Source organism: Prunus persica, chromosome G7 (assembly GCF_000346465.2).
Source record: "Prunus persica cultivar Lovell chromosome G7, Prunus_persica_NCBIv2, whole genome shotgun sequence".
NCBI classification, from domain to species: Eukaryota; Viridiplantae; Streptophyta; class Magnoliopsida; order Rosales; family Rosaceae; genus Prunus; species Prunus persica.
In genome coordinates this window covers 13667836-13688134 of record NC_034015.1, presented here as the reverse complement: position 1 = coordinate 13688134, position 20299 = coordinate 13667836, and the positions used below count along the sequence as shown (strand labels likewise).

The window sequence follows — 20299 nt, the reverse complement described above, 5'->3', positions numbered from 1 at the left end:
AATGATGTTTCCAAACAAACAACTTAAAGTTGAACTCCAATCAAATAAAACATATATAATTTATTACTTCATAGTTACAGTAATTAAGCAAGCACTTCTCTTTTCTTATTGAAAACAAGAATAAAATCCACGCAGCGGTAGACGGACCAGCCTACAGCATCACTCATCCCAAACAACACAACCTGCGCATTAGTTAAAAATTTATCTGTTAATTCCGAAAAAGTTCATCTGTCACTGTTGATTGTAATGGCTTTCTTTTGGCCGGTGGACATGACCTCAGCGGAAACATTCAGAATTCCATTTGCATCGATAAAAAAGCAAACATCTACTTTAGCAACTCCCTTAGGGGCTGGAGGAATGCCATACATGGTAAATCCACCCAAGTAATTATTATCTCTGGTCAACTCATTCTCTCCCTCGAAAACTCCACAGAGGACGCTCGTTTGGTTGTCACGGAGGGTAGTGAAAATTTGGTGCTTCTTTGTGGGAATTTTGGTGTTTCTTGGGATCATGACGGCCATACGGTTTTCATGACCACATTCCGTCCCAAGTGACATTGGGATGACATCCAAGAGTGTGAAGTCTTGAAGCTTTCCCGTCACGTTCCCACTCAAGACTGCAGCTTGAACAGCGGCTCCATAAGCCACGGCCTCATCGGGATTAATGCTCTTGCACAACTCCTTGCCCATGAAAAACTTCTGCAATAGCTCTTGCACCTTGGGGATTCTAGAAGAACCACCAACAAGAACAACGTCATTGACGTCGCTTATGTCCATTTTGGCATCCTTCAAACACCTTTTCACAAGCTCCATGCACTTGTTGAAGATATCCATGTTCATTTCTTCGAATTTGTCCCGGGTGAAATTTGTATTAAAATCTTCACCGTTATACCAAGAGTCGATTACAATATCAATGTCAAAGCAAAATGAAAGTGCCTTCTTCGCTTTCTCACACACGGTTTTGGCCTTCCGAAGAGCTTTCGGGTTTCCACAAATGTCCACCTCATTTTTTGTCTTGAATTCGTCGACGCAGTAATCCACCATTCTGTTATCCAAGTCTTCACCTCCAAGGTGAGTGTCTCCGGCAGTCGCCTTCACGTCAAAGACACCATGGCCTATGGTTAGTAGCGACACATCCAATGTACCACCACCCCAATCAAATATCATCACGTTTCTCTTATTAAACCAACCGGCTTTCTTGTCGATGCCATAAGCTATGGCTGCAGCAGTTGGTTCGTTGATAATACGCAGCACATTTAAGCCGGCTAATTTACCAGCTTTTAATGTAGCCTGGCGCTGAGAGTCGTTGAAGTAAGAGGGGACAGTGATAACTGCCTTTTTCTCACTAATCTTTGAGCAATGGAAGGCCTCCGCAATCTCCCGCATCTTTGCCAAAACCATTGATGAGATATCTTCAGCAGCAAACAGTTTCTCTTGGCCCTTGTGTTTAATCACAATCATGGGCTTGTCAGCCTCACCTCTAATGACCTTGAATGGCCAGCGCTTGATATCACTTTGAACAGTTTCGTCACTGAATCTCCTACCAATTAACCGCTTCGCATCTGTAAATCATTCTCGTTTAGATTATGTCAGGAAACAAGTTAATTTATGGATTTATGCATAATACCCCACTTTTACAGAATTGCTCTAAAAAAAACACAGTATATATTTCTCAGTTCTAACGAAATTAACAAGGAAACAATGAACAATTATACTGTTGATCATTTTATTCTTACCAAAGATTGAGTTGGTGGGGAATCTCCCGGCTTGGTTAAATGCTTCATCACCTACCAACCTCTTACTATCAGTGAATGTAACATAAGATCGAGTTGTCCTGTTACCGTGATCGTTCACCAGAATTTCTACATGATCAGCCTGCCACGTTGCCACACACGAATAAGTTGTCCCCAGATCAATCCCAATTGCATGGCTATCTTCTGCCATTACTAATTTTCTCGATTGGCTCAAAAGCTCCAAGAGGAATGTCAAAGATTAACAAGGAAATATTTTAAATAAGTGCAGAAACCAGTGGAAGAAAATTTATACACGGAGAAAGTGAAAAGTCTAATAAACCAATGCTTAAGCAATAGCTGATGCTTTGCCCCAGTTCACTAAACAAAGCACATTTACTTTTTTAGATTTCAAAATGAGATAATTCCTTTCTTCGGATCTTTATCATACGTTTGTTGCTTTAAGGTCTTTTATTCCTTTCTTCTTATCTTCTTCTCCATTATTTTATTTCTTTCTTCTGCCAAAGGGTAAGGGGAGTTGCCATCCAACAGCCTTATGCGTGAAGAAACCATGCTATAGCAGCTGTCCTCTCAGCTCCCCAAATTCCTCCTCAAGACAAAGAGACAACAAAAAAGAGCAGCCCCACATAAGTGTACCATGAAAACCAAGTGACACATGCCCCAAAACATTGAATGTATTTTGGGTCACCCCTTTAAACCAAGGTATATCATTACTGCTATTCTCAACACATGACACGTGTTCATAAGCATAATCCTACTTTCACAAATATAAAGCAAATAGTTAACTATGGTTATGTTTATGGACAAGCATCAAGTGTTGAGAATGGTGATGAAGGTACACACTGGATTAAAGTGGTGAGTAAAAATATTTCTTAAAAGATTTGATAAACAGTTTGTCTCTTACCAAAAATATATATACAGTCCTGATCTCTTGGACTACAGGGTCCAAGAGATTTATGGTCACTCACCGTTGGATGTAAATTCAACGGTTCACTCACTCTTGCACTCCTTTTAAAAAACTTTTTTGAACCATTGGATTAATATCTAACGGTGGGTGACCACAATCTCTTAGACTCCTGTGGTCCAAGAGATCGGCACTATATATATATATATATATTCCCTCCAATAGGAGGGCCCATTCTCCCCTAATAAAAAGCATCTGAACCCAAAAGCAACACTACTAGTTAGTTTAAACAAGAGAGGTTGTGGAACGGTGTTCATGTTTGTTTGTTTATTTTGTTGACGAGTTATTATTTAGTTAATATTTTGATTCCTTATCGAAGATTGATTTAGCGAGAACCTCCCAACTTGGTTAAATGATTCATCACCTACCAACCTCTTTACTATCAGTGAATGTAACATAAGATCGAGTTATCCTGTTATCGTGATCGTTCACCAGGATCTCAACATGATCAGCCTGCCAAGCTGCCACACACGAATAAGTTGTCCTCAGATTTATCCCAATCACATGGCTATCTTTTGCCATTATTAATTTTCTCTGCTCAAAAGCTTGAATAAGACTGTAAGATTAACAAGGAAATTAAATAAGTGTAGGAAACAGCTAGAAAAGTCTCAATGCTTACGTACTACAATTGTAAGAGCATCCACAGTGGGATCCTTAAATCACTTCCTTAAATAAATTTTAGGGAGGAATTGGAAAAGGAAAATGCTAGGGAGACCAACTTTAGATACCAACTTGTGTACCAACTCTCTAATAGAGTGTAGGACTCATTGTATTTGTGGGCTCCACCTCTATTAGAGAGTTGGTACACAAGTTGGTATCTAAAGTTGGTCTCCCTAGCATGACCCATTGGAAAAATATAACTCCAACAATGTTCCCTATCCATCTCCTAAAATAGGGAGACTTCTAGGAGCTCCTAAATTTGATGAGGAGAGAGAAATGACTCCTAGTGGCTCTCTATAATTTAATGCTACATTATTTTATGAGTATTTTAAACCTTTAATTAATGCTAACTATTTTGTATATTAATTTTTATTTATTTATAGAGATTGACCAATTAAATAAGAGTTATAGCATTTATGACTCTCTAAACTAGAGAGTAGAATTGGAGTTAAAATTTTTATAGAGAGCTCATAAAATAGCTTTTATATGTTTTTAGCTCAATTTGAACTAAAAAAATGTTTTTATCTATGTGGAGGTGAGCTCCACTTGCCACATCACCTATTCTATTCAACAGTCCCGATCTCTTGGACCACAGGAGTCCAAGAGATTGTGGTCACCCACCGTTGGATATTAATCCAATGGTTGAAAAAAGTTTTTTAAAATGAGTGCAAGAGTGAGTGAACCGTTGAATTTACATCCAACGGTGAGTGACCACAAATTTCTTGGACTCCTGTGGTCCAAGAGATCATGACTGTTCTATTCAATTGGTGAATAATGATCCATGTGTACGAAATTACAAAAATGGACTTGCCACATCATCAAAGTTAATAGATTTTTGGATGGAATTGATGGCAAGGGCAAAGTGGGTCATCAAATCTCGGTCAAGGGATGAGAGTGGGCTATTTTGAGTTTAGAAGTAAAGTAGAATTTAACCGGAGTTTCATGGGATATTAGTGTAATTAAGCGTAAAGTAAACAACAACGAAGCCAAGCAATTACACACCTTTGAACAAAAAAAGAAAGCAAGTACACACCAAGCCACTGGACTGCTTGGTGAAAAAGACTTACACGTGGGGCTATACCAAGTAAAATCTCAGTTGTTTCATTGATTTGTAATCTTAACTCAAGCCTTAATAAGATTTTAAATCTTTAATTACAACATTAAATTGCTCGAGGATTGAATTAAAAAACACAGAAAACAATGCGTAAGAAGGTCTCCAAGTAATTCTTTCATTAAAACAAGACTAAAACCATTCAAACAAAAAACCCATATGTAAAGGCCCAAAGGGGTACCCAACCTAAACAGGAAAGAAGACAGGAATAAGACCAAATTTTATTTTTCACAATATTTTCTGTGTTGTTGTCGTGGAAAGTTGAAATCTTGGGGGGCTAAAAAACGAATGAAGTTTAAGGAAAAACAGCCATTTACATTATTAAAAAAAAAACAGCTACAAAAACAATAATTCCTTATAAAAATGGAAAAATCATTCCTTATAAAAAAAATTGTATACCTTTTAAACAAGAAAGGGGTTGGATTTTGAGTGAGAAGCTTAAGTAATTTTAAATTAGCTATCTGAAAACAAGCGAAAAGGGAAAAGATGGCAAAGCAAAATATAGGGGCTCAAACGAGATCCACAGTGCACTATTTCAGCGTTAGGCGCGTGGCATCGATGATCATTTCTTAAGTATCCGGTGGTGGATGAAGTATATAACAAATACATGATTTCACCCTTAAACAATATAACCTGGTACAAGTAAACCAGTAAAGATATATCAAATTGATTTTACAATATATTTAGCATGGCATCGATTATCATTTCTTAAGTCTCATCTCCCTCAAGGTTCTTCAGCCTGTCTCGGTTGATTATCATCTCATACTTCTGGCCAGTGGACTTATTGACAGCAGAGACACTCAAGATACCGTCGGCATCAATTTCGAAGAAAACATGGAATATATGAACATGTTTGGGAGCTGGAGGAATGCCATGGAAGCTGCATTCAGCCAAAAAGTTGAGATTTGCTGGTATGCTACTCTCACCTTCATATATGCGGAAGTCAATCAAAACCTGGTTGTCCTTAACGGTACAAAATTCTCTGCACTTCCTCACGGGAATTATAGTGTTTCTTGGAATCAAATTCATTAATTTTTTCATACCTTTAACATCTGTACCCTCCATAACAAGCGGCAGAGGAGTGACATCCTTGAGAGTGAAGTCTTGAATAAACTTCCCCTTTCCATTCCCACTCAAGGCTGCAGCTTGAATAGCGGCACCATACGCCACTGCCTCATCTGGATTGACGCCCTTGCACAGCTCCTTCCCCTTGAAAAACTTCTGTAATAGCTGCTGCACCATTGGAATTCTAGAAGAGCCGCCAGCAAGAAGAACATCATCGACACCGTTTATGTTCATTTTTGCATACGCCAAACACTTTTTCACAGGATCCATACACTTGATGAATAAATCCATGTTTACTTGTTCAAATATGGCACGAGTAAAAGTTATGGTGAAATCAGTATTCTCACACAAACAGTCAATTTCAACGTCAATGTCTGACTCAAATGAGAGTCTCTTCTTTGCCTTCTCACATTCATTTTTTAACCTCCTAAGAGCTCTCTTGTTTCCACTAACGTCCAATTTATGCTCCCTCTTGAATTTCTCAGCACAGTAGTTCACCAATCTGTTATCGAAGTCTTGGCCGCCAAGGTGAGTGTCTCCAGCCGTTGCCTTGACTTGAAAGTCACCAGAAGTGCTCATGGTAAGCAAGGACACATCTAAAGTGCCACCACCCAAATCAAATATCATCACGTTTCGCGGGCTACTCCACCCGGCCTTCTTGTAAAGGCCAAAAGAAATGGCCGCAGCGCTCGGTTCGTTCATAATACGCATCACATTTAGGCCTGCAGAAAGACCAGCAGCTTTTGTTGCCCGACGCTGTGAGTCACTGAAGTAAGCAGGGACAGTGATAACTGCACTTTTCACAGTTGAGCCCAGGTAGTTCTCGGCAATCTTCCGCATCTTATCAAGAACCATGGCTGTGATATCTTCAGCATAACATTGTTTCTCTTGGCCATTGTGGGTAACCAAAATCATGGGCTTGTCGCCTGGGCCTTCAATGACCTTGAATGGCCAGAGCTTCACATCACTTTGAACAGAGGTGTCACTGAATCTCCTACCGATTAACCTCTTTGTATCTATAAATTGACAAGTTATAACCGAAGAAATATAAGTCAAGACTAGAGAAGAGAATAACAAGAAAACACTAGACAACAATTATAGTAGTAATTGATCATTTTAATCCTACATACCAAAAATTGAGTTTGCGGTGTTTCTGACGACTTGGTTAAATGCTGCATCGCCTACCAAAACAGTCTCATCAGCTTCTGCGGAGGCAACATAAGATGCAGTTTTCCTGTTCCCGTGATCATTCAGTATGATTTCCACATGATCCTTCTGCCACACGGCTACTCGGGAATACGTTGTTCCCAGATCGATCCCGATGGCATGGTCTTCTTCTCGCCCATCCTGGTACTGATTTATGGCAGCACTTCTGCTCTGTTCATCCAGATGTACTTCCTCCTCCTTCAACAGTAAGTCTTGAAACTCATCCCAAACACTTATTAGAGGATTGTTGTTTATCCATGCACGAAAGGGATTATACTCCTCTGGCAATCCCGGCAGGATGTGTAGATGAAGAAGGTCGAGATCTTCCACAGGAGCACCAGCATCCGCAAGCATCTCCGCCAGCTCTTTGATTTGTTTGAGATAGTCAGCCATTGACATAGTGGCATCTTTCCTCACTTTGTGCAGATGATATTTGATCCTATGGATGTCAGTGTGAACGAGACCGGCAAAGTGTGCCTCCAGATTGAGCCAGACCTTTCGTGCAGAGTCGGCTGTGACCATGACACGTTGTCGGAGACCATCAGATAGAGTGGCTTTCAGCCAGTTTAAAGCCTCTTGATCTCTTCTCCACCATTTAATAAAGTCAGGATATTGGGATTGCAGATCAGGAGGAGGCTCTGTTCCGTCAATGATTCCAGAAAGATGGTGGTGGTGGAAATATGAAAGAGTGAAAAACTTCCACTCTCGATAGTTATATATATCACTCGTGAGCTTGATTGGAATCAGTATTGTTGGCATGTTTTCTGCGGCCATGGAAGCACTGGGAGGGAGATTGGCAGACAAGTTTGGAGTGGGGAGGTGAAATATATCAGTTGATCATCTTAATTTCAAATATATACACATGTGTGTGTGTTTTTTTTTTGTTTTTTTTTTTAACTTTCTTAGATCTAAGTCCAAAACGATTAGCTATCATTGGGTTTAGTCCACGCGTTTCGAATTTTAGATGTAGGTCCTTTAACTTTTATTAACTTTTATTAATTTTTTGTTGTGTCGATTTTACCCATTAGGATAAATAAAGAAAAATATTGAAAATCTAAATTTAATGCATTATTTCCTCGTAATTGAATTTCATATTTTCAATTTTGAATTCTTTCTTTGATAATATTTACCTAATTTATGGATGAAATACAATTTAATTAATGAAAGTAAAAACCCACATATTATACCAATTATTCAGGCTATACCCATGAAAAAACTTAGTGATAAATCGTGTTATCTATAAGTCATGAACATAAATTAAAAGAGTACCTATAAATTAGGAACATAAATTAAAAGACTACCAATAAGTTAGACACAAAAATAGACAAATAAAACCTATATGTTACCTAAAAAAAAAAAAAAGTAAATAAAATATTATTATACATTGTCGAAAATATGAAAAACACATATGTACCTACGTAATAGGTAGTAGAACAATATATCTACACCATAGGATAATGTATCTACAAGAGTATGTAATATACATTTACCATGGGGTGAACAAAATAAAAATTGTTACCTATAACTTATGTGCTAAACGATGTGCTACAGTATTTGCTTCCCTAAAAACATGTAAAATAGAGGCTCGAGGAAATTTTGCCAAAATAGACCTGCACCAAGCACCCCAAAACGAAGCTCTGGTCGCCAAAAAAAGGGTATGGGCATGACCTTCCACAATAAAATGCTCTGGTCGCCAAGCAGCCAAATAAAAATTAGCCTATAAGTATTTTAATAAAAACTAAAAAATCCACAATCAAATGCTCTGGTCCACAATGTATAATAGTTTGTAACAATGTGATTTTTGAGATATGTTTGCAATATTTTTCTTTTTTATTCAATGACAAGCATCATAAATGGCTAATTATTATCACATAAATTACTATTACCCAATTCAAGGCATAAAAGGCAACACTGGAACAATAAATGATTTTAAAAAAATAAAAATATTACATCATAAAATATTAAAAAAAGAATATAATTCTAGGTGGCACAAAAATCAAAGAACTTCTATCAAAGTCACCAAATCCGCGGATTAAACCCAACTTCTCAATAAAAATTTAGATCTATATCAACTTTTCTATAAATTATTTCCCAATTCTTTCTTCACCTCCCAACCCTGCGTCAAACATAAACCAAAAGTTTCAAAACCAAAGTTAACATATAAGTCAAAATTTCCATTAACTCATGCAAACTCCCCTTACCCTTTGCCTGAAGAAGGAAATAAAATAATGGAGAAGAAGATAAGAAGAAAGGAATAAAAGACTTTAAAGCAACAAACGTATGATAACGATCCGAAGAAAGGAATTATATCATTTCAAAATCTAAAAAAGTAACTTAATGTGCTTTTTTAGTGAACTAGGGCAAAGCATCAGCTATTGCCAAAGAGAATTTTTGACATTTTTACATTGAGACCCCTTGGCCCGAGAATTCTGGACAAAAAATGATTTTAAAAATAAAATAATAAAAAGATTACATCATTAAATATTAAAAAATGAATGTAATTCTATATGGTACAAAAGTCAAAGGACTTGGATCAAAACCGCCAAATCCGAGGATTAAACCCAACACCTCAATAAAAATTTGGATCTATATAAACTTTGTGGTGATATTTGGCTGATTCTGTTTATTTGTTTTCTTGGGAAACAGAGGAAGAGGAAGGAAAAGTAAAAATGGGCATCTAACACCTCCATTATCTGAATTGTAATTCCGAATTTTAATTCTTTTCTTTTTCTAAGTTTGAACACTACCTCTATTATGTGGAATTGATTAAGATTCTTGTTTGCGTCTGTATTTTGGCTTTTTTTTTTTTTTTTTGGGAGTATTATGAAAACTTATCAGCATATCCACACCTTCTTCTACACCCTATTTCTCTGCACATTCCTCTAAAAAACTTAAATGCTTTATGCTCCACCGTAGCCTTTGGTAATTTTCTCTGCTTTCACTTGGTTCCATTTTAAGTTTCTACTTTTTTTATTTATTAAATCTTTATTGTTAATTTGTTAATTTAAATCCTTAATTTTTGGATTACTTATGGTTTATTTTTATACCTTATAATGAATTGAGATGTGGACAATGAATGTGTTTCTTCCTTCATAGTTGTGCTTAAAATGATATTTCTCTTGATATCTTTTCTTTGGTATGAAGCAGAAACAGGGAAGGAAATCTCATATGAAATGGTATTTTATGTTGGAGGTTAGGTTTATTTTACGTTAGATTTCATACTGAATCAATTTGAAAGGTTCCCCTGAAGACTATATGAATTTCTTTTAAGTTTTTATGCTTATAAGTTTATAACACATTAATTTTATGTTTTCTTATCAGTTCTTTGAACTTTATTTTGCTAATTCTGTGTCAGTAGTTGTCAAAGATGGCATCAAAGCTTAGCAAATCTATGCTTGATGGATTGGTATTACGATTTGATCAGTATAGGACTTTTGGTTAAATCCCAAGCATGGAATGCATTCTTTGCCATAGTTCCAAGACAGGTCCTCTTGGCTTCCCTTGATGCTATCAGTAAGTTGATTAGGGTTCTATAACCTACAGGTGTTTATATAGGTTATTTTTGCTTTTATAGCTTCTCCATTAGATTAACATATATATAAATGGCAATACATGTATCAGTTTTGACCACAGGTGTCTATAGATTACCTATTCTTTTGTACAACAAACTTGCACATGGTTTGATTCTGTTATGGGTATTGGTTTGATTCTATTAAAGTCTGGGTCTTTTGGTTTCATTATGTTATAGGTATTTAATAATTTGTGGCAATGACGGATTATATTTTTGTCCACCACATTCGTAGAATGCTTGCCGTATTTAAATTGTGGTTTATGCAATTAATTTTTTGGCCTTAATTCTATAATAATAGTCATTGTCTTCACTAAAATTTTCTCATTTGTCTACACTAACACCTACCCATTTTCCAAATTTGTAGCAACAAAATCAACATCCATTGATTTGATGCTATTAAAGCTCGGGTGTTTTGGCTAATTCTCTCATACCTATTTAATAAATTGTCACAATTGTTCTAAGTTTGTTATGTCCATCAGATTAATAGAATGGTTGATGTACCTAAATAGTTGTTTGTCCTGTTGAATTTTTTAACTTAATTTTGTGATGATGGTCTTCACTCAAAATTTTCCATTTATCTATGCTAACACCTGCCATTTTCCAAATTTGTACCAACAGAGTTAAAACCCCTATAGAGGATAAGAAAGAACAGAAGCCACCTCTATAGCAGAGCCATCAAGAGAAAGATCCCCTTCCAACAGACCTCAAGGCAGAAAATCCCCTTCCACCACCCAGTAGCATATATATAAAGACTTGTCCATACTCTTTTGAACAATAAACATCTCAAAACTGTTGATATTTTGATATTTTGATTGCTGCTTGGTTTAACATGTTATTTGTCTATTTTTTGTAACTTAAACTTGCTAAACAAAGCATGATGCCACTATTTAGATCTCTATGTCTATATAAATAGTACCATATTTTCTACATATTTTCACGACTTTTTATATATTTCACATAATTTTAAAACCCGCAGCATCGAGTGGGCATCATTGATAATGAGAAGTCTAAGTCAATACGCGTTCAAAAGTATACTTCAAATGTTGAGCAACAAAATTAAGTAATGATATGTGACTCAAACGCAACCAAAATGGGTGGGTAGCAAACGCAAAACTCAATTGAAATTTTGATTGAAAAAAAAAAGTAATGATATGTGAGAGAACTTCAAGTTTTGGATAAAAGCAAAAATTCTTTTAAAAAAACTTATTAAATTTCTTTTATTTGTATTTATTTATTTTCACAACAGGCGAGCATACGATCAAAGAGAAGAAAGTTAAAATGTATAAGGTGGCACGCGCTGAACACAAAATCAAAGGAGATGAACGGTGAAGCGCATAGTTCCAACAATGAGTTCATATCTTTAGAAACTTATATATTCGGCCAAAAAAAGACCAACAAATATTAAATATGAAGATTCCAAAAGTTCGCCAAATCCGCTAACTTTGTGTTTCTTTTTCACACTTGTCTTCGTTGGGGACAAGTTCCCATCTTGTCTCATCCCATTACAAAAACACAAGACAAGACTAAATTTGCTATTAAAAAAAAAAAAAAACTAGAGAACATTATATTGAATATAATTGAAATAACTATATCTAATATATTTTGAATGGTTAAATACCTAAAATATTTCTCTCTCTCATCTGATGAACACACTCTCTTAATCACCGTCTTCTTATTATATGGGCGTAAGAGTTCCAAGCCAACACTACTACAAAATAGTTAAATCATGACACGAAATAGACGGCGGTGCATCGATCTTAAAATCATTGTTGTGTTTTAAAAGACGACGGTCTTTTCAAAACAAAACCGTCGTGATATCTCATCTTATACACTTCTAGCGTTGGGTTAATTTTTAAAAGACAACGCTTGTCACTAACTAGCTTCCCTTTTTAAAAGACACTAAACAAAAAATTGCCGCTTAAGTGAATTCGCGCTCGACCTAAAATTATTTGATTTTGTTGATGTAATAATATCAAGACTTTAGGCTGGATGGTGATGGATGTGGAGTGGAACTTTATTTACAGAACCCTAATCTTGTAACTTTTGCTTTTAATGTAAGGAACAGCTTAGAGCTATATTGTTGTATTTGGTACAAGTAGTAGGGTTCTAGTGTTTGTGTATTGATGACATTAGAAGGTTGAAGGGAAAAGATGTTTATGTTTATTTTTTAAGAGTGGTGATTTTCCCTCTCCAATTTTATCCACTTACACTCTATAGAATGTAAGTGGATAAAATTGGAGTGGGGAAATCATTACCCTTTTTTAAACGAATAATACTACTCTTACCACATTTGTATACTACATTCTCATACCACCTTATGTGGCAGATGAGGTGGACAACACATCAATTAAAATTAATTTAATGTTTTCTTATCTTTTATGATTTATTGACACTTTTTAATTGATATGATTATCCACTTCATCTGCCACATAAGGTGGTATGAAAATGTGAGATATAAATGTGGTAAGTGTAGCATTACTCTTTTTAAACATTGCAAAACAGTTTCTTTCTAGTGTCGTAGTTGGATTGTTGAAGGTCCATTTTCTTCAACCCATTCCCAATCAGCTTGAATTGTTTATTCTACAAAGAAACCAAGCTCGAATGAGCCCATCAAAGAAATCAAGCGCAATACCAGCTCCAGCTGAATGAGCCCAATTTGTTGTAACCAGTTTGTATAACAAAATATTCAACTTTAACACAGCTTAAACGAAATATAGAGCGTAATAATCAAGCATTAATAAGAAAACAGTGAGGCACCGCATGGTGAGGACCATTGAGTTGACAAGTACAGATGCAACAGTTACGAATGCTGCGATGCGTCGTAGTGTAGACGGCCATAGTTGGTAAGGAATATTGGGGCTGCAAGTATCCCGTGGATGAAGTAGATCACAAACGCATGATATCACCTTAAAACCACATAACCTGGTACAAATAAAGATATATCAAAGAGCTTGATTTTATAATATATACTATTTCAGAGTTTGATTATAATTTCTAACCTCTCTCTCAATTCCCTCAAAGTTCTTCGGTCCGTCACGGTTGATTATGATCTCATTCTTCTGGCCTGAGGACTTATCTTCAGTGAAGACACTCAAGATGCCATCGGGATCAATTTCGAAGAAAACATCGAAATTATGAACAAGTTTGGGAGCTGGAGGAATGTAACGGAGGCTGCATTCACCCAAAAAGTTGAGATTGGCTGGCGTGCTACTCTCACCCTCGTACATGCGGAAGTCGACCGAAACTGGGTTATCCTTGATAGGACATTTTATTTTCTTCTTGACGGGAATTAGTGAGTTTCTTGGAATCAACTTTACGAACTTCTTATTATCTGAAAACTCCAAACCAATTGTAAGAGGAGTGACGTCCTTGAGAGTGTAGTCCTGAATAAACTCCCCTTTGCCATTCCTAGTCAAGGTTGCGGCTTGAACCGCGGCACCATATGCCACTGCCTCATCCGGATTAACGCCCTTGCACAGCTCCTTCCCCTTGAAAAACTCCTGTAATAGCTGTTGCACCATGGGAATTCTAGTAGAGCCACCGGCCAGAACAACATCGTCGACACTGCTTATGTCCATGTTAGCATCCGTTAAGCACTTCTTCACAGGCTCCATACACTTGATAAATAAATCCCCGTTTAGTTGTTCAAATATGGCACGAGTAAAAGTTATGGTGAAATCAGTATTCTCACACAAACAGTCAATTTCAACCTCGAAGTCAGACTCAAATGAGAGTCTCTTCTTCGCTTTCTCACATTCATTTTTTAACCTCCTAAGAGCTCTTTCATTTCCACTAACATCCAATTTGTACTTCCTCTTGAATTCCTCAACACAGTATTTCACCAATCTGCTATCGAAGTCTTGGCCACCAAGGTGAGTGTCTCCAGCCGTTGCCTTGACTTGAAAGTCACCAGAAGAGCTCATGGTAAGCAATGACACATCTAAAGTGCCACCACCCAAATCAAATATCATCACGTTTTTTGGGCTACTCCAACCGGCCTTCTTGTTAAGGCCATAAGCAATGGCAGCAGCACTTGGTTCGTTCGTAATATGCAATACATTTAGGCCAGCAGAGATGCCTGCTTCTTTTGTAGCTCGGCGCTGTGAGTAATTGAAGTAAGCAGGGACAGTGATAACTGCATTTTTCACAGTTGAGCCCAAGTAGGTCTCGGAAATCTTCCTCATCTTTTCCAGAACCATGGATGAGATATCTTCAGCAGAACATTGTTTCTCTTGGCCATTGTGTGCAACCACAATCATGGGCTTGTCACCTGGACCTTCAATGACCTTGAATGGCCAGAGCTTCACATCACTTTGAACAGAGGGGTCACTGAATCTCCTACCGATTAACCTCTTTGTATCTGCAAATGGATGCCAAGTTCTATCAGATAGCATGAGTTAAGTAGGTATTTAATACAAGTATAATAGCTTCTTAACCAATACACGGAAGGATCTTACTGAGAGTTTAGACAATTTTAACTCCCTAAAAAAAAAAAAAAAAATCTTAAACTACAATTCATGCAAACACATATATTAGCTGGCATGAAAAATCAAAATCAATCTTTGGATTTGTTCAAGCAAAGAACTTTAATCCTACATATGATACGTACCAAAGATGGAGTTGGCTGTGTTTCTGACGACTTGGTTAAATGCTGCATCACCTACCAAATGAGTCTCATCAGTTTCAGTGAAGGCAACATAAGATGCAGTCTTCCTGTTCCCGTGATCATTGTGGATGATTTCTACATGATCCTTCTGCCACACGGCTACGCGGGAATAGGTCGTTCCCAGATCGATCCCAATTGCGTACTCTTCTTCTTGAGGAGGAGAGGGAGGAGTAGTGTGTCTAAGTCGTAATGTGCGCTGTGGATCCAGACGCATTTCCTCTTTCAACAATAACTCGCACAAGTCATCCCAACCACTTACTGGATTGTGCTTTATCCATTTAACAACGGGATTGTACTGCTCTGGTAATCCCGCCAGGATGTGTACATGGAGTAGGTCTTGACTTTCCACAGGAGCACTGGCGGCTGCGAGATCGGTCGCCAGCTGTTTGATTTTTTCCAGATACTCAGCCATCGGAATAGTGGGATCTTTCTTGACTTTGTGTAGATCAGATTTAAGCTGATAAATGCGAGCATGAGAGAGATGGGCGAAGTGTTCCTCGAGATTTAGCCAGACATTTCGTGAAGAGTCAGCTCCGGCCATGACAATTTGTTGGAGACTTTCAGATAGAGTGGCTTTTAGCCAATTCATAGCCTTTTGCTCTCTGTTGAACCAACTCGAACCCTTTTGATGTCTGCCGGGCCAATTACTAAAGGTAGACCAAAGTCCCCGAGGACGAGGCTCTGTTCCATGAATGATTCCAGAAAGATTGTGGCAGTCAAAATATGAAAGAGAAATATATTTCCATTGTTGATAGTTATATATATCACTCGTAAGTTTGATTGGAACTGGAAATGGTGGCATGTTCTCTACGGCCATGGAAGCACCTGCAGGAGACTGGCTGGAAGCAGGAGTTGATGAGTTTATTCTCTTTTAAGTTTAATGGCTCTTTATATATAGAGAGACGTGAGAAGGAAAAGAAAGAGTAAATGAAGAATAAAAGAGAGAGAGAGAGAGAGAGAGAGAGAGAGAGAGAGAGAGAGAGAGAGAGAGAGCATGAAATAAAGGAAATAGAGAGAGCAGAGAGAAGGAACAAAAAGAAAAAGGAAGAATAAAGGAGAAAGAGAGGAGTGTACTATACGTAAAGGAGCAAAAAGAGTCAATAATACTGGTCTTTGAAACTTGCTTAATCCGGTTCATAAAAAGGGTTTTATACAAAAAAAAAAAAAAAAGGACAAATAGGAAGGCGAAATGTTACAGTGATATAAGAGTAATTTCATGTCATTGTCAGACAGTGACTAGATCAAATTATCCAATTTTAGAGAGGTTGAACTATTTTAACATTTTGTCTTCCTATTTGTCTATTTTTATTAAAACCCCTAAATGGAATTTATATAGCCAACTTTTTCGCACACCATTAAATCATCAGATTAAGTAAGTTTTTTTTTTTTTTTTTTTTGATAAACAAAAGTTTAGGAGAGGGAAAGAGGCTACTCCTAAGAGAGGGAGAGAGGCCAGGGCAACCTATGACCTAGAGTTAGTTGGACTGACGCAAGCAACCATTATCCCCCTGCCCCCCCCAATTTGGAGTTATGTAGGACATTTTCTAGATCATCCACCAACATGGGAACTCGATTGGGGCTCAATGTCGGATTAATAAGTTTCAAAGACTACTATTATTGACTTTTTTTGTGTGCTTTATTTATAGTTCACTCTTCTCTCTCTCCTTTTTTTTTTTTTTTTTAATTTTTAAATATTTATAATTCTTCCTTTTTCTTTATGTTTCTTCTCTTTTAACTCTCTATTTCCTTTTTTTTCATGCGTTTATCCCTTCTCTCTCTCATTTCCTTTTTTTTTTTTTTCTTCTTTTCCTCTGGCAGTTTTCTTCTTCCTATTTCTTTCCTTATCTCCTCTCTCTATTTATTTATTTTTCTACATTTATCCCTTCTCTCTCTCTCTCTCTCTCTCTCTCTCTCTCTCTCCTTTTTTTATGCTCCCTTTTAATTCTTTTCCTTCTCTCCCCTCTTTGTTTATTTTTTTCCGCATTTATCTAGTCTCCCTCCTATTTCTTTATTTTTTCTTATTTTCCTCCGCCGTTTTTTTTCTTCCTCTTTATTTATTCTTTCATTGTCCTTTCCACATGAAATTATTCTTATGTAATAGTCACTAGAATATTTTAACATTTTGCCTTCCTATTTACCATTTTGGTAAAACCCCTTATTTTTTTTAAGAAAAATTAGGCATTAATCATAAGAATCTTTACTAATAAGGATTTGATACCTATAGTATTTCAGTTTGGGTTTTGATACATAGGAATCAAATTTTGTTTTGGATTTAGCCAAAGAGGAGGCTCAGATTCGTTGGGCTTATCTAAATTACAAAGGTAATATATAATTGTTCACCCGTTTGATGTTTGTTCCTGTGATGGTAGGGTAAAGTTTCTCATTGCCTTGAAAATCATTGACTGATCAACAAGTCAACTTTCTTTAGTGTGCGAGCGGGCCACTGCTAGCAATGAAAAATCCTAGCAGACTTTAAAATAGATAACTTGCGCCCCAAGTTATTGATTTCTAAACAAGCAGTTGTGAATTTGGGTGAGGAATATCTCCCAAGTAAGTTCTTTTTTTGCCTCAGACTGGTGATGACTTCACAATTTTTCATAGTACAAGATTGGTAGTTCTGACCAGAATCAATGATAAGAAAGTGAAACTGTTTTCAGGCGGAACTGCCTTTCACAAGACTCAAAAGTAAAAAACCAACTCTAGAAAGACAAAAAGAAGGCTGGACTCCCATTTCTGCCTGGTAGAAGCTTCTGATCCGGGCTGGACTGGGTATGCATGTGCTGGACTGGACTGTCAACAACTTCAACTGTCAAGTTTCAGCTGTAAATCAATGCCAACGTTCGAGTTTGGCAGAGCTTTAATCTATTTCAAACCCTAATTTAATCTATAAATTCTCTTCTGTAATATGTACCAGATTAAACTTTTGTACAACGTTATAACAAATCTCCTTGATGATTATAAGGAGCAAGACACAAAAATTTAATCCAAAATAAAAACTCAAGCTCTCTTGAATGTTTGCGGGAAGAAATATGTTTTTACTTATAAGATGTGTGCGCTACAAATCAGGCAAGTCTTTTACAAAGCACACTCCCCACACCCAACCCAGAGAAGAAAAAACCAGCCAATCACGAAATGCACAAGCAGCCAGCAAAAGAAGTTCATATCGACTTCCTTATTCCATGCTATCTTAAACATAGATATTGCACTTCAACATATATAGGAAATCAAAGAAAATAATTATTTTATAGATGCTATCTTAATCCTTATATTCCCTTAAGAGTTAGTTCTTGGTTCTGTCACCGTTGATTTTGATCCCTTTCTTCTGGCCAGTGGACATATCCTCCGCAGAGACGCTCAAAACTCCATTTGCGTCCATATCAAAGTAAACATTGAACTTTGGAACATGCCTGGGAGCCGGAGGAATGCCATGGAGGGTGAATTCACCCAAAAAGTTATTATCTTTGGCGATTCTATTTTCACCCTCATAAATGGGGAAGTGTACAGACTCTTGGTAGTCATAACGAGTAGTTACAGTTTTTGTCATCCTCACCGGAATTCTTGAGTTTCTTGGAATCACAACATTCATGAAAAGCTCGGAACTACCATCTTTCCCACTCTCAATCCCAAGTGATAGAGGGGTGACGTCTAAGAGAGTGAAGTCTTGAAGCTTTCCAGTTACGTTCCCACTCAAGGCTGCAGCTTGAACAGCCGCTCCATAAGCCACGGCCTCATCAGGATTAATGCTCTTGCACAACTCCTTACCCTTGAAAACCTCCTGCAATAGCTCTTGAACCTTGGGGATTCTAGAAGACCCACCAACAAGAACAACGTCATCGACCTCGCTTATGTCCATTTTGGCATCCTCCAAACACTTGTTAACAGGCTCCATGCACTTGTTGAAGATGTCCATGTTCAGTTCTTCGAATTTGTCGCGTGTAAAAGTTGTATGAAAATCTTCACCCTTATACCAAGAGTCAATTTCGATACCAGTGTCAAAGGAAAACGAAAGTGCCTTCTTTGCTTTCTCACACGCAATTTTGGCCTTCCGAAGAGCTTTGGCGTCTCCACCAATGTCCACGTTCTGTTTTGTCTTGAATTCTTCGATGCAGTAGTTCACCATTCTGTTATCCAAGTCTTCACCGCCAAGGTGAGTATCTCCGGCAGTGGCCTTCACGTCAAAGACACCATGGCCTATGGTAAGTAGTGACACATCCAACGTACCACCACCCCAATCAAATATCATCACATTTCTCTTTTTAAACCAACCAGCCTTCTTGTCGATTCCATAAGCGATGGCCGCAGCAGTTGGTTCGTTGATAATACGCAGCACATTTAAGCCAGCTAATTTACCAGCTTTTAATGTAGCCTGGCGCTGAGAGTCGTTGAAGTAAGAGGGGACAGTGATAACTGCCTTTTTCTCACTAATCTTTGAGCAATGGAAGGCCTCCGCAATCTCCCGCATCTTTGCCAAAACCATTGATGAGATATCTTCAGCAGCAAACAGTTTCTCTTGGCCTTTGTGTTTAATCACAATCATGGGCTTGTCAGCCTTACCTTCAATGACCTTGAATGGCCAGCGCTTGATATCACTTTGAACAGTTTCGTCACTGAATCTCCTACCAATTAACCTCTTCGCATCTGTAAATCATTCCCGTTTAGATTATGTCAGGAAACAAGTTAATTTATGGATTTATGCATAATACCCCACTTTTACAGAATTGCTCTAAAAAAAACACAGTATATATTTCTCAGTTCTAACGAAATTAACAAGGAAACAATGAACAATTGTACTGTTGATCATTTTATTCTTACCAAAGATTGAGTTGGTGGGGAATCTCCCGGCTTGGTTAAATGCTTCATCACCTACCAACATCTTACTATCAGTGAATGTAACATAAGATCGAGTTGTCCTGTTACCGTGATCGTTCACCAGGATTTCTACATGATCGGCCTGCCACGTTGCCACACACGAATAAGTTGTCCCCAGATCAATCCCAATTGCATGGTTATCTTCTGCCATTACTAATTTTCTCAATTGGCTCAAAAGCTCCAAGAGGAATGTCAAAGATTAACAAGGAAATATTAGATAAGTGCAGAAATCAGTGGAAGAAAATTTATACACGGAGAAAGTGAAAAGTCTAATAAACCAATGCTTACGCAATAGCTGATGCTTTGCCCCAGTTCACTAAACAAAGAACATTTAGGGCCCGTCTGGTAATGTTTTTGGAGAATGTTTTCTTAGAATATTTTCAGAGAATGAAAACAAGAAAACAAATTTGCATTTTCAGGAAATAAAAATGCATCTG

The 20299-nt window shown here is 37.3% G+C and overlaps 2 protein-coding genes across 2 annotated transcripts; both read right to left on the bottom strand.

Moving 5' to 3' along the window:
* LOC18771002 (chaperone protein DnaK) lies at positions 193-7788 on the bottom strand. Its single transcript, XM_007203620.2, has 4 exons — positions 6681-7788; positions 5544-6566; positions 1736-1933; positions 193-1561 (listed from the first exon to the last, which is right to left on the bottom strand). Exons 1-4 carry the CDS (start codon positions 7528-7530, stop codon positions 225-227), a joined length of 3408 nt encoding a protein of 1135 aa, XP_007203682.2. The 5' UTR covers positions 7531-7788; the 3' UTR covers positions 193-224.
* LOC18770385 (heat shock cognate 70 kDa protein) lies at positions 12873-20061 on the bottom strand. Its single transcript, XM_007204719.2, has 5 exons — positions 19806-20061; positions 18616-19631; positions 14937-15132; positions 13327-14687; positions 12873-13249 (listed from the first exon to the last, which is right to left on the bottom strand). Exons 1-5 carry the CDS (start codon positions 20011-20013, stop codon positions 13235-13237), a joined length of 2796 nt encoding a protein of 931 aa, XP_007204781.2. The 5' UTR covers positions 20014-20061; the 3' UTR covers positions 12873-13234.